This window comes from Mixophyes fleayi, chromosome 3, assembly GCF_038048845.1.
Source record: "Mixophyes fleayi isolate aMixFle1 chromosome 3, aMixFle1.hap1, whole genome shotgun sequence".
Taxonomy (NCBI): Eukaryota; Metazoa; Chordata; class Amphibia; order Anura; family Limnodynastidae; genus Mixophyes; species Mixophyes fleayi.
In genome coordinates this window covers 319,843,208-319,855,376 of record NC_134404.1, presented here as the reverse complement: position 1 = coordinate 319,855,376, position 12,169 = coordinate 319,843,208, and the positions used below count along the sequence as shown (strand labels likewise).

Here is a 12,169-nt window from a genome sequence, read left to right as displayed (position 1 = left end):
CCTAATATTGTGCATGTCCTCCTTGTGCTCTCACCCGTCGAGACATGGACTCTGCAAGACCTCTGAAGGTGTCCTGTGGTATCTGGCACCAAGACGTTAGCAGCAGATCCTTTATGTGAGGTGGGGCCTCCATGGCTCAGACTTATTTATCCAGCACAACCCACAGATGCTTGATCGGATTGAGATCTGGGGAATTGGGAGGCCAAGTCAGCACTTTGAACTCTTTGTCATGTTCCTCAAACCACTGCTGAACAATTTTTGCAGGGTGACAGGGAGTAGTATCCTGCTGATAAGTCCTCATCCCATCTGGATCTCTCCATCACTGTTAACAATTCCACCATCTTTTCTGTCCCCCAACTCCGCTGCCTGGGCGTCCCCCTGGACTCCTCCCTCTCTTTTGCCCCCCACATTCAATCCCTTGCCCAATCCTGTCACTTCCAACTACGCAACATCGCCCGCATCCGGCCCTTCCTATCTCAGGAAGCAACCAAAACTATTATCCATGCGCTTATCATTTACCGGTTTGACTACTGTAACCTTCTCACCGGCCTCCCCTGCTCTCACCTTGCCCCCTTTTGTTCTATACTCAATGTGGCTGCGATGCTTATCTTTCTTTCTTGCTGCTCCTCTTCTGCCTCCCCTCTCTGCCTTGTCCTACACTGGCTCCCCTTCCCCTACAGAATCATTTTTAAACTTCTTGCCCTCACCTACAAGGCTCTCCTCCACTCTACTGTCCCTCTTATCTCCAATCTCCTCTCCATCCACACTCCCACCTGGTCCCGGCGATCGGCCAATGACCATCGCCTCTCCTCCACTCTGATCACCTCATCCCACTCCAGAATTCTAGACTTCTCCTGAACTGCCCCTCTGCACTGGAATGACCTCCCACGCTCCATCCGTTTGTCCCCTAACTTGTGCTCCTTCAAACGAGCACTAAAAACTCATCTCTTCCTGAAAGCCTACCAGCCTTCCACTTAACACTCTCTCCATGCTCGCTCTCATCACCTCGCTCCTCCTCAGAAGAGGGGAGCGCTTGCTCCCCTCTTCTGACTCCCTTTGTGCCCAATATATAAAGTTAAGTAATTTATTGGGCCAGGTATATAAAGTTTTGCCATATATTGGGCCCAGTCTGATATGCTAAGCTATATCTAAATCCAAGTCTAAAATGCAGTCTCATATCTGGTACCCAGGCTAATATAAAAATCCATAATCAAACCTCTTCTCTGGTACCCAGTTTAAAACACAGACCAATATCTGCTGTCCAGCTCCATATTCAGAGCCCTTATCAGGTCCCCAGTTTAATATTCAGATCTATTATCTGCTGCTTGGTGCTTGATTTTTAATGCAGACCCAAATCTGGTGCCCAGTTTATGCAGACCAATTTCCAATTAAAAGTTTAGCATGCAGACCACATGCCTGTTACCTGGTTTAACACCTCTTATCCGGTGCCCAATATAATATGGAGACCCATATCACATATAAAGTGGAATTATATTTTAATGTCCTCTCTGTTTTACAGTTGTTTCCTTCTTCTTGTCATAAATCCAGCATGAGTGGCAGTCAGAGTGTGACTGGGCATGATAGGTGCTGTAACCAGGGGTAGATCTAACATAGTATCCGAGGGTACAGCTGCTTCATAAGGCTTCACCTCGACTGTTAGAGCCTCGTGCCACAGCAGTGGAGCAGCAGACAATTTTTTAACCTCCTGTGACTTACTGAAGCTTCCTCTGGTGATCAGTCTTCCAAAAGGATCCTGTGTTTGGTTTACTGTGTTGTCTGTTTCCAATTGGTTAATATAATATCAGCCACAGACTGACCAGTAGAGGGAGCTTCAGTACATGGGGACCTTTACAAAATTTTGCTATGGTGCCCACAAATGTCTAATTATGTGCATGGTTTTAATATCATGTTAGCACAACAACCTCCTAGGATTTGATGTCCTTCCCCACTGTGCATGGATTTAACTGTGTTATCCAGCCCTGTTACAGGGGGACAGGATGTCCAATCGCACCATATCCTGCAGTTAGCTGTGCTGGTTTCCACTCACCGACTGCAGCATGAGCAGCTGCTGGGAGTACCGTGACCAATTGTGGGGGCAGTATGGCATCACTACTGCTAGTTCACAAAGTGTTGCCCACCCACAGTACATAGTTATTTTTTTGTTTTATGATTAAAGCATTTTTCTCACTTATACAATACAATGTGACACTGAACGTAATTGCATTTCTGAGTCATGTTTTAATGATCATGTGATGAGTGTTTTAACTTGATTTGCAATTGCTAATGTGTAACTATGGCTAGAGATAATTAGATTACAACATTCCAAAGTTTGCTGCAATTACTATAAACTACTACATCTCAGACCTAATACTAGTATTGATTTCTCCTGCACAAAAGAATAACATGCATGTACTTTTGTCTTCCTATAAAAAAAGAAAAAAAAGGAGGAATGAATATAATACCTTTTGTTAATAGCTAACTAAAAATAAACAGGCATACACGAGAGAGCTCATATTTTCTTTTTTCAATAAAACATGATTTTATTGTCCCTAGAGATTTATTTTATTTTCATTCCTCTCAGATAAGGCGACATATCTGCCATGTAGACACAATTATATCCAATGTAATGATATGAGCACAATTGTTCTTGTTTCCAAGGGCATTGAAAATAAACACATCTGCCTGGACAATGGAATTCTCTGATGGTGGAGTTCCCCTTTCACGTCTCTGAATACTGTTAGGGCCCATGTAGAATTGGACTACGTCTCTTTTTTACCGTAAAATATGTGTGTCTATAGTGCGATTGTATGCATACTTCAATATGCAGACCTGTGATGCGGTGTTCCCTGTCAGGGGCAAATGCTCCCTTTTCAAGCACAGCCGTGTGAAGCGGATACAGGGTTCAGCCACCTCAATTATACAGTGCCCTAGGCTTGGAGGGGGGTTTCCAGGCACTAGGAAACCCCCTCTCAGTTTGCCTATGCCTGTTATTGTGTCACAACCCTAGCCTGATATAGCCTGCTGCTGGTTGTGTGGCTTTTTCGGGGTAATCCAAACAGTCAGAGACGGAACTAGTGAGCTGTGGGCCCCGGTGCAGGGAGATGGAGAGGAGGGAACCGTAGACCCTGACCCTCTGCATCTGCCATGCAGCGGGCCCCATTATCTCCATGGGCCCTGGTGCACGGCACCTGGCACACAAATGGTAGTTCCGCCCCTGCACACAGTCCTATGTTCTAGGTTATGAGCACTGGTATCACTTTGGGGGAATTGGGGCACCATTTAAAAAATATATATATATATTAATTTAATTTAAAATTAAAATTCCTGTCATCATCATCAGCTTAATGATGATGACTGTCGTCTCTAAAGCGATTTAAACGTAACTTAATACAGAAGACACATTTATCATACTTTGCTGAGTCCATACCTTCCAACTGCACTGATTTTAGGTGTGTGCCGTAAAAAAAAAGGGCAGGGCTTAACAGAAATGTGGGTAGAGTTTTATACAAATGTGCCCGTTTGTGGGCGGAGTTTGTGCAAAACGGGGGCAGGGCTTGTTTTGTGAAGCTTTCAGCATTCTAAATGTTGGGAGGTATGTGAGTCACATGTACGTTACGCAGGGCCGGATTTACCACTAGGCAACCTAGGCAATTGCCTAGGGCCCAGCGGTCACCAGAGGGCCCTCCCAGGGCCGGTGGTGAGACCACCCTTTAAAAATGGGCCGCTACTTATGGGCCAATGCTATATGCTTGCCCCCCTGGGCTAAAGTCTGTCAATCAGCCCCTGAATAGGGGTATGCTAAAAAACTATAGTGTTATGGATTTTTTCAAGGAGGGGGCACCAAACCAGTATCTTGCCTAGGGCCCCATGAGGTCTAAATCCGGCTCTGACGTTACGCCTGCTTTGTGTACATACAATGCATCCAACTCTGCGTGAGGCTTTTGTGTTTCAGAATGGAGAGAGCAGCATGTGACTAGATCACGTGACACATGATACAGCTCACATCCAGTCATGTTTTGCACTCTCCAGCCCAGAAGGCCTCACCATTTTCAGTATTTCAGGTCTATCCAGGCCAGACCACTGTAAAGTGCAAAGTTCATCTTTTTTTCCTGCAGGGTGTGGTCCAACCCTTTACAGAATCACTATACCTTAAATACACTGTTGAATTAGAAATATATATATGTACAGCTGTGATTGTGCTTCTCATATGCACTGCAGACTGTCTAAAGGGGTAAAGGTCCTTGTCTGTGGCCAGGAAACCATGTTTCTCAATATCTACATAACATTATGCTAAGGGTAGAACAGCAGCATTTTAAATCACTTGTGGGACATGAAACTAAATTTATGCAAAACCAAACAGTTTCACAGCAGTCTTAGCAAAAGAGTGGGGTGTAGCTATTGCAAATCAACAACTTGTGTCACCTTAATTAAATGTATTGTTTTAACATATTGCTTATTTAACTTTCCCCCAGCCTGCCAGACTTCAAACGCTCCCTTAAATCCCATCTGTTCAGGTTAGCCTACCCTTCCTCTGTCTGCCCTCCTCTATCCATCTTTACTATCCTTCTTCACTAACCATACTATACTCATACTTGCCAACTTTTCCTCGCTGGCTTCAGGGAGATCCTGGGGGACGGCGGCGGGGCTTGACGAATCACATCATTTTGGCCCTGCCCCTTAAACAATTATCACAATTTTGGCCAATTACATCAGGGGGTGGGGCTAAGATGACGCAATATTTTGCATCATTAAGCACCGCTCCCGCAACTTATCTATTGCGGGGGTGAGAATGGTTGACCTGCTCTCCCGGGAGCCTGGGAGGTCTTCCAAAAATGCGGGAGTCTAATGAATCTCTAGAGACTGAAGCGTCTTTTACATTTCTGTCTCCATTACTGAAGTCATGTTGTCTTACCTGTCAGTCTTTGATTAAATCTTGGTCTCCATGAAAATGGCCACCTCCATAGGCATCAATACATAGACATAGGACACAATTTCTGAACTGTGTCATCATGCCACAGATGGCGAAGCCACCCACGTCTTGTACTGGCTCAGCATCAGGGAGAATGCCAGACTCTTCAGGGAGTGAGGGAGATCACCGCTATTTCGGGAAGTCTCCTTGACATTCAGGGAGAGTAGGCAAGTATGACTATACTATACCTCACCCTCATTCTTCCTCTGCTCCTACTTATTCTTGTTCCTCTCTCCCTCCGCTCTCATCCCCTCACCCTATCTCCCGACTCTGTGTTTCCTGTCAGTCTCCCCCCTCCCCTTTACACTGTAAGCTCTTGTGAGCAGGACCCTCCATCCTTGTGTCCTCTTCCTTCTGGTTGACTTTGCCTTCTGCTCCCAGCCTCTTCTCTTCACATTGAGACTTGATTTCTGCCCCTGTCTCTCCTCTACTCTTTTGCCTTCGAATCTCCATCATTGCCCTCATCCTGTTAGTGGCGCTCACACTACTGGGCACAGGGTCACTGCCCAGTTCCCTCCTTCCCTTCCCATCTTACCTGTTCTCACCTGAGTCTCAGCTGAGTCTGTACTTACTGCACTTAGTTTTGTTCTGCCCTGTGTGTTATGTACTGGTTTGTTCCATGCTCTATGTACGGCGTTGTGGACCCTACTGATATTAGAGGTATTGTGCAGCCCCTTTGAGGGGTATTGGACCATGTAGTGTATCATATTGTCTATCACTGCCTTAGAGCATCAGCAGCTTGTGGCCTAATTATACATTAAATATAACACTGTGTAATGAAAGCAGCATAATAAAGTATCAGTTTTCATTGAGCACATATGTACAGTAATCCAAGTATTAATATGTCCCATCTGCATGCCAAAAATGTGTTGCTTCCAGGAGGTGTAAGCTAACACATTTCGTTATTACCGCCTCACAAGAAATTAAACTGGAGCCTTACGTAGGCTATAAATAATTATAAAATGATAAATGAGGAAGGCTGGGTGCACACAATGCTGCTTCATCATCGTGGGGTAAGATTGAGCGGTGTTTACCTGATGACAAATGGAAGCTTATTGTGTTCTATAAATAAGTAGACACAGAGGACAGTGGTGATGCAGTGATTTTTTTTAGATTTTCTTGAGGTCACTGCTATGTCCATTATTCCTTGTGTACGTCCTCACAGAGGACTGCTGGTCCTAAATAACTCCTGTTTAGAGCAGTGGTCAGCAGGTCATCATTACCGCACTGAAATTGAGTACGTTTTCTTACTTAAGTTTTCTGGACAAAACCATTTAGCAATGCAAGCGGTGCAAATTAGTTTATTATTTTGTACATAAGAGAAATATTGGTTGTTTTTTCCATGTAGCACACAAATACTTGATAGCTTGTTTGTACACTGAAATTTAGAATTGATCTAGGAAAAAAAGCCAGTATTTTCCTTTTGTGCAAAATAATAAACTAATATGCACCCCTTGCGTTGTAACATGGTTTTGTGCAGTAGAAAACCTAAGTAAAAAGAAAATGGGTACTTCCCTTAATGATTCAGACCCTTAGTGCCTACAGACTCCAATTGCGTAAGTCTGGTTCTACGAGTACACATTCCCAAAATATCTCCCAACCTGACCCCACCACTCTGCCCAAGATCTTCATCTTTCTTTCACACCCATTACATGTTCTCATTCGTGGCAACAGGACTTTTTTCCAATTGCACCCAATCTGTGGAATTACCTCCCCCATACAACAAGAATTTCCCCTAACCTCCAAACCTTCCTTTCCTGACCTTCCCCCTCAAAGATGGCGCCCCATGGGCATTGTTCCCCAACCCTTGCTTATTGTCTTACCAGGTGGGAGGTGGCGGCAACATCCTTGGCTCCTCAAACTGTGAGGGCGGCGCTAGGCTGTGACATCATATTCAAGCGCCCAGCCCATCACAAACAGGGAGGAGCAGCAGTTGGCATCTTCACAGAAACAGCAGCTTTCTGCTTCTCCTCCATGTCAGCAGCCGGTGCTCCATGCAGGGGTGCTGTGGGGACATTAAAAATACTGGATAAATGACATTCTGTCATTCAGTGTTTTATGTGTAACGCCCCCTGCGGGGAAAGACAGGGACAGACGCAACACAAAAGAACTTACCTTGTAAACGATGGTCACCTCCAGTCCGCCTCCGATATCCCAGCTGCGATCCAATCCCAGCAGATCCGCAGCCGCAACCCGTCACCTCCAATCACATCCCTCTACGGAAGAGACAGAGATTACGGCCGTGCCTACTAGGTAAGGGCTGTCCGAGACTACGGCAAAGAACAAGGACACGGTCAGTCCAAGCTCACTTACCGCCTCCTCACTTTGTTCTTGCCAAGACGCGGGGGACTACAGGCACTTAAGACCAAGACTAGTCCGAGGACTAATCCCGCCTCAAGTACCTCACACACCTGACGGTGAGGGCCTAACCGAAAGGGGGAATCGAGCTTAATACTCACCGGGACACTCCCACTTCCGATCCGGTTCTCCTGCACCTCCCCGATACCTGCGGATGACAAGGACACACAGCCTCCCTCTACGCTCTCAGTGAGACTAAGATGGCACCCAGAAAACTGGACTGACTACAACAGCGACCCGACCCTAACAACGTTCTAATGGTCGGCAACGCAACTAAGTCAAACCACTATGACTAACTAGGTGTGGTGCACTAACGGAACTGCTCACTTACACACTACGGGGAACACCAGCCGGTGTTCACGGACTAAACCGGAGGGTGGTTCCTAACCCCCTCACCCAGGTCGTACCAAGAAGCTGCCTTCTTGCTATGGGGTCACCCACAGACCCTAAGGACCGGTTCTTTAAGCCCGGCTGAGGCTCAGTAGAACAGCACACTAACCCGCGGGCCGACTGCCGCACGGAACAGCCGATCGAACTGAACCGCCCGACTGCCTGTACTCGGGTATCTCACACGTGTCCCTACGTCCGGAACCACAGGTCCACCTGCACGGAACCAGCCTTGAGGACCCTTGATCAGAACCACGGCCGCCCCTGGAACTGCCTCAAGGTGTGCTGCATTGCCACCAACTCACTCAGCCACCCCCTCTGGGTACCAGTGTGACCCCGGGGACCTAAGGGACAGGAAAACTACGTGTGTTCTCCCCTGACTATGTGTATGCTGGTAACTACACTTGTCCCCACAGCACGGGTTAGCACAGGAAACCACAGGAACAAGAGCCTACCTTTAATGGGGGCCTGACGTCTTGCCCCTGGACACAACTACGTAGCACACCCCAAAATACTGTAATTCAACAATACCCGCCGCACAGACAGAATACAATATACAGTACTTTGTAAGCTACTTACCAGAGCACACCGCTATTAGCCAACCAGCCGGTTGCTACAGCACCACAGGAGCCTCCGCTCTACTGTACCTCCTAACCACGTGTGCTCACCTCACACAGGACCGCGCCTACACTCACGAGGCTCCCACGCCTCTACCACACACCACCAGGGCCGTCTGCCCTTCACACCATGGGCCTCTGCCCAGCTACAAACAGAGCCTTGTGCTCTGATTAATGGGCCTCAGCCCCCCTCTCTACCTTAGGGCTCTGAGCCCACTAACTAGGGCCTTGTGCCCTGCTACCTAGGGGTCCTAGCCCCTGCCTGAGGCCTGTGGCCTCCCTGACTGACTGAGGGCCTTGTGCCCTTAATAGCCTACGGCCTACCAGCCTCTAACCAGGCCCTCTGGCCTTCCTATGGCCTCTAGGCCACTAACTACCTAAGGGCCTTGTGCCCTTGTACACCTGGGGCTCTCACGCCCCCTGCCTAACTAACAGGGGCTTGTCCCCGTTATCAAAATGGCCTACTGGCCCACTAACTTTATCGGGGCCTAGTGCCCAAGTCCCTGGGCCTTGTGCCCCTAATACTCTGTGCCAACGGGCCTTGTGCCCGACCGTGGCCCCGGGCCTAGTGCCCGAATTAACGCTGAGTCACTTACCTGCTCTGCGCAGGAATCTCAGCTTGCCACGCCGTCTTCTTCCTCTTTCTCCGGATCTTCCACACCCTCCAGCCGGCGGCGCCTCTTCTCCGGTTCGGTGCTGTTGAGGGCTGCTTGGCGGGGGCGCTCTCAGCCCTTACAAGGGCTCCCCGCCGGCGATCACTGTTCCGGCGGCTTGATTGTAGTCTTCGGGCGGCAGGGTAGCTCACGGCCCTCACAAGGGCCCCCTGCCGCCGCTGCCGCTGACTCTGTCGCTGGACGTCTTGAAGAGACGTCCTCCCTCTTCTCCGCCGACGGACTTCTGACAAAATGGCGCCACCCGGCGACTTATATAGTCGCCGGCGTGACGTCATCAGCCGGCGCGAGCGCTGATTGGCTCGCGTCGGCGCCAATCTTTTGAATGGCCGGGCGCTGATTGGCCAGCGGGGAAAGATGAGCCCTGATTGGCTCATCCTTCCCCCGCGCAAAGGACCTGCAGGAAAGAAGCCATACTCACCGCCGCTGGATCGATGGACGGGTGAGTAACCTTCTTTCTTCACCCGCTTGCAGGGCTCAGCTACCAGGGGACTCTTCACCCCCTTCGCGGGCACCAGGCACATCTTCAGCCCGTCCAGGGGCATAGCGATGGCGGGCATCTTCGCCCGCTTCTCGGGCACCATCTCCACATATGCACCCCCTAATCATTGGCGCACTAGGCAACCACCTATATTCGCCTAACAGTAGCGCTGGCCCTGACCATATCCACCATGATTAAACTTGTTATGCCAGCATACTATCGTTTAGTTAATGATTTGCTGAAATATCTGTCTTTGTGCATTGCACATAGTCCATCAAACTAAAGGAAGATTTGTCCTTACACTAGATGAATGATTGCAGTAACAGTAATCAGGCACTAGAGGGTGCACATTGCACATAGAAAAACACATAAAACTTGCATGAGTAATGTAGCACTTGTAAATGAATGTGATATTTTAGATTTAAATCTATCATTTATATCTTATTGCCATATGCTCATTAACTGTTATCCTATGTTATATGTATTACAAACATTTTATGTTTCTTCGTTTGCTTTCTTCTATCAGTGTTACATGCTGGTAAAATAATATATGTAACTGTGTTGTTTTTTCTTAACATGCATGTCTAGCTATGTATTTATATATCTTTAACAGATATAGGTCCCAATTTATAATTTAGCAGTGATAACATAGACTTTATAAGGATGCTTATCGTAGCAACAGAAAATGCAGAAATTTACTAAGAAAATATCTCCGGGGCAGCTGAGTGATTATTCAACTACTGGCGGGGTGCGGTAAACTGTGCAGCGATACAGGCCTGGAGCGTGAAGGATTCACTTACCACTTTGCTGCACCAGTATCGGAACATATGCACATAGGTGACCCAGCTAGGTTCTACTTAGTGGGGAATAGGGGAATATATATATATATATATATATATATATATATATATATATATATATATATATATATATATATATATATATATATATATATATAATTTAGACTGTAAGCTCCAATGGGACAGGGACTGATGTAAATGAGTTTACGCTGCGGAATTAGCGGCGCTATGTAAATTACTGATGATGATATATATTATATATATATATATATATATATATATATATATATATATATATATATATATTATTTTTTTCAAATATTTACATTTGGTAAAAATGTAAATATTAAAGCATTCTTTCCTTTCTTTATCTTCTGCTATCCCCATCCTAAGATAGCGATTGCGACTGTAGGATTATGACGGCAGTTTTCTGGGAGAAAGTCGGCATTGCAGATATCCATTTTGGGACACAGCTCTGAATGGGGGCGTGTCTGTCACATTGGTGGGAGTGTTTGTGTCATGTTAGGGGACGTCGTCACAATACAAAAGACATAGTTACACAACCTGGGAGCATGTCCTGCGCTCTCAAGTGCTCGGCCACCCCGGCCCTAACACCCCTCCCGTCCCCAAAAATCGCTGTTCTCTTGCTGCGGGTACCAGAGACACCTTCCTCTGGTACCCAAAGCGCCTGCTCACCATGATACCTCCCAGCTACCTGCAAATCGGGACAAAGGTGCGGATTGGGGAACGTCAGGACAGTCCCCTCAACTCTGGACTATCCCACTAGTTTTGGGACAGTTAGGAGGTATGGGTGGGGAAAACACTGAGTGGGGCTTTTCCCTGCTTAATAAATAGGCCCCATAATGTAGACGTATGACCAGAATAATTTAGAAATATGCATTCTTTTATCTGCACAATGTGTTGTCTTCATGTTTCTTTTTTAACATTAAAATATAAATACGGGTATAAGAAGTGCACCAATTGCTTGCACACAGTGGAGGCAGCCATTTTGTGAGAGAACGCAGCTGTAAACAAGGAAATAGACATCACTGAGGCACCTAGAGTCTGTCTCCTCAGGAATATTGGTTTTAGGTCACAAAATGGCTACCACCATGTAGCCAATTAATGCACAAATGCGACTAGTTTACAAATCTCCCACACGTGCTTATTTAGTAGTAGTTTGTGGCTGTGGTTTTGTTCTTTTTTTTTCTCTTTACTATGATATGCTCCTAGGTGTCTGACAGGCTCCTGACCACAGCATCAGTTGTTTATATTGCAATGTCCATGTTGAGATGAGTGATAACTGCATCTGTTTAATAATTTAAATGAGTTGAAAGTAAAAACCTCCTGGAAATACTAATCGCAAAACCAATTTCCTGCTTTAGGGCTTAGGCCCATATGTCACTGTGTAGCTGTCTTCATATGAGGGAGACAGACACACTTATCTATTAGATGCACACAGACATTTTCTGGGTGATTTTATCTCGTTGACATGTATTTATCTCTATTAATATTGTTATTATTATTATTATTATTATTTACCTACCTTTATATAATGGCAACATACTGTGACAAAAGCCCTGGAATAGTGTTTTTGGTTAGGTATGTTTGTCCTAGATTTTTGACCTACATGTTTTATAACCCCAGGAAAATGTTTGTTTGCATGTAAACAGCTTGCTAAGGGCTTATGGCCTTTGGTAATTATTGGTAAAGGGTTATGGATGGTGAGTAAGGGTGGGCTCCATCTATAGGGACCATTTCTGGTCTTGTTGGTCCTATTGTGCCAAAATGTAAAAATTAGATTTTGCAGATTTATTTTGCCGAACAAAACATTTAACTGAGATTCAACTGGTGGGGAAGGTCCATTACGGGGTGGGTAGAGATGT

General features: G+C 46.3%; 1 protein-coding gene across 1 annotated transcript in view; it reads left to right on the top strand.

Moving 5' to 3' along the window:
* TTC7A (tetratricopeptide repeat domain 7A) overlaps window positions 1-12,169 on the top strand; it is a 263,029-nt gene that overhangs the window by 44,410 nt on the left and 206,450 nt on the right. The window contains exon 7 of the mRNA XM_075204114.1: window positions 4,822-4,897. Coding sequence (XP_075060215.1) covers window positions 4,822-4,897 — 76 coding nt within the window. The remainder of the gene's footprint in view (window positions 1-4,821; window positions 4,898-12,169) is intronic.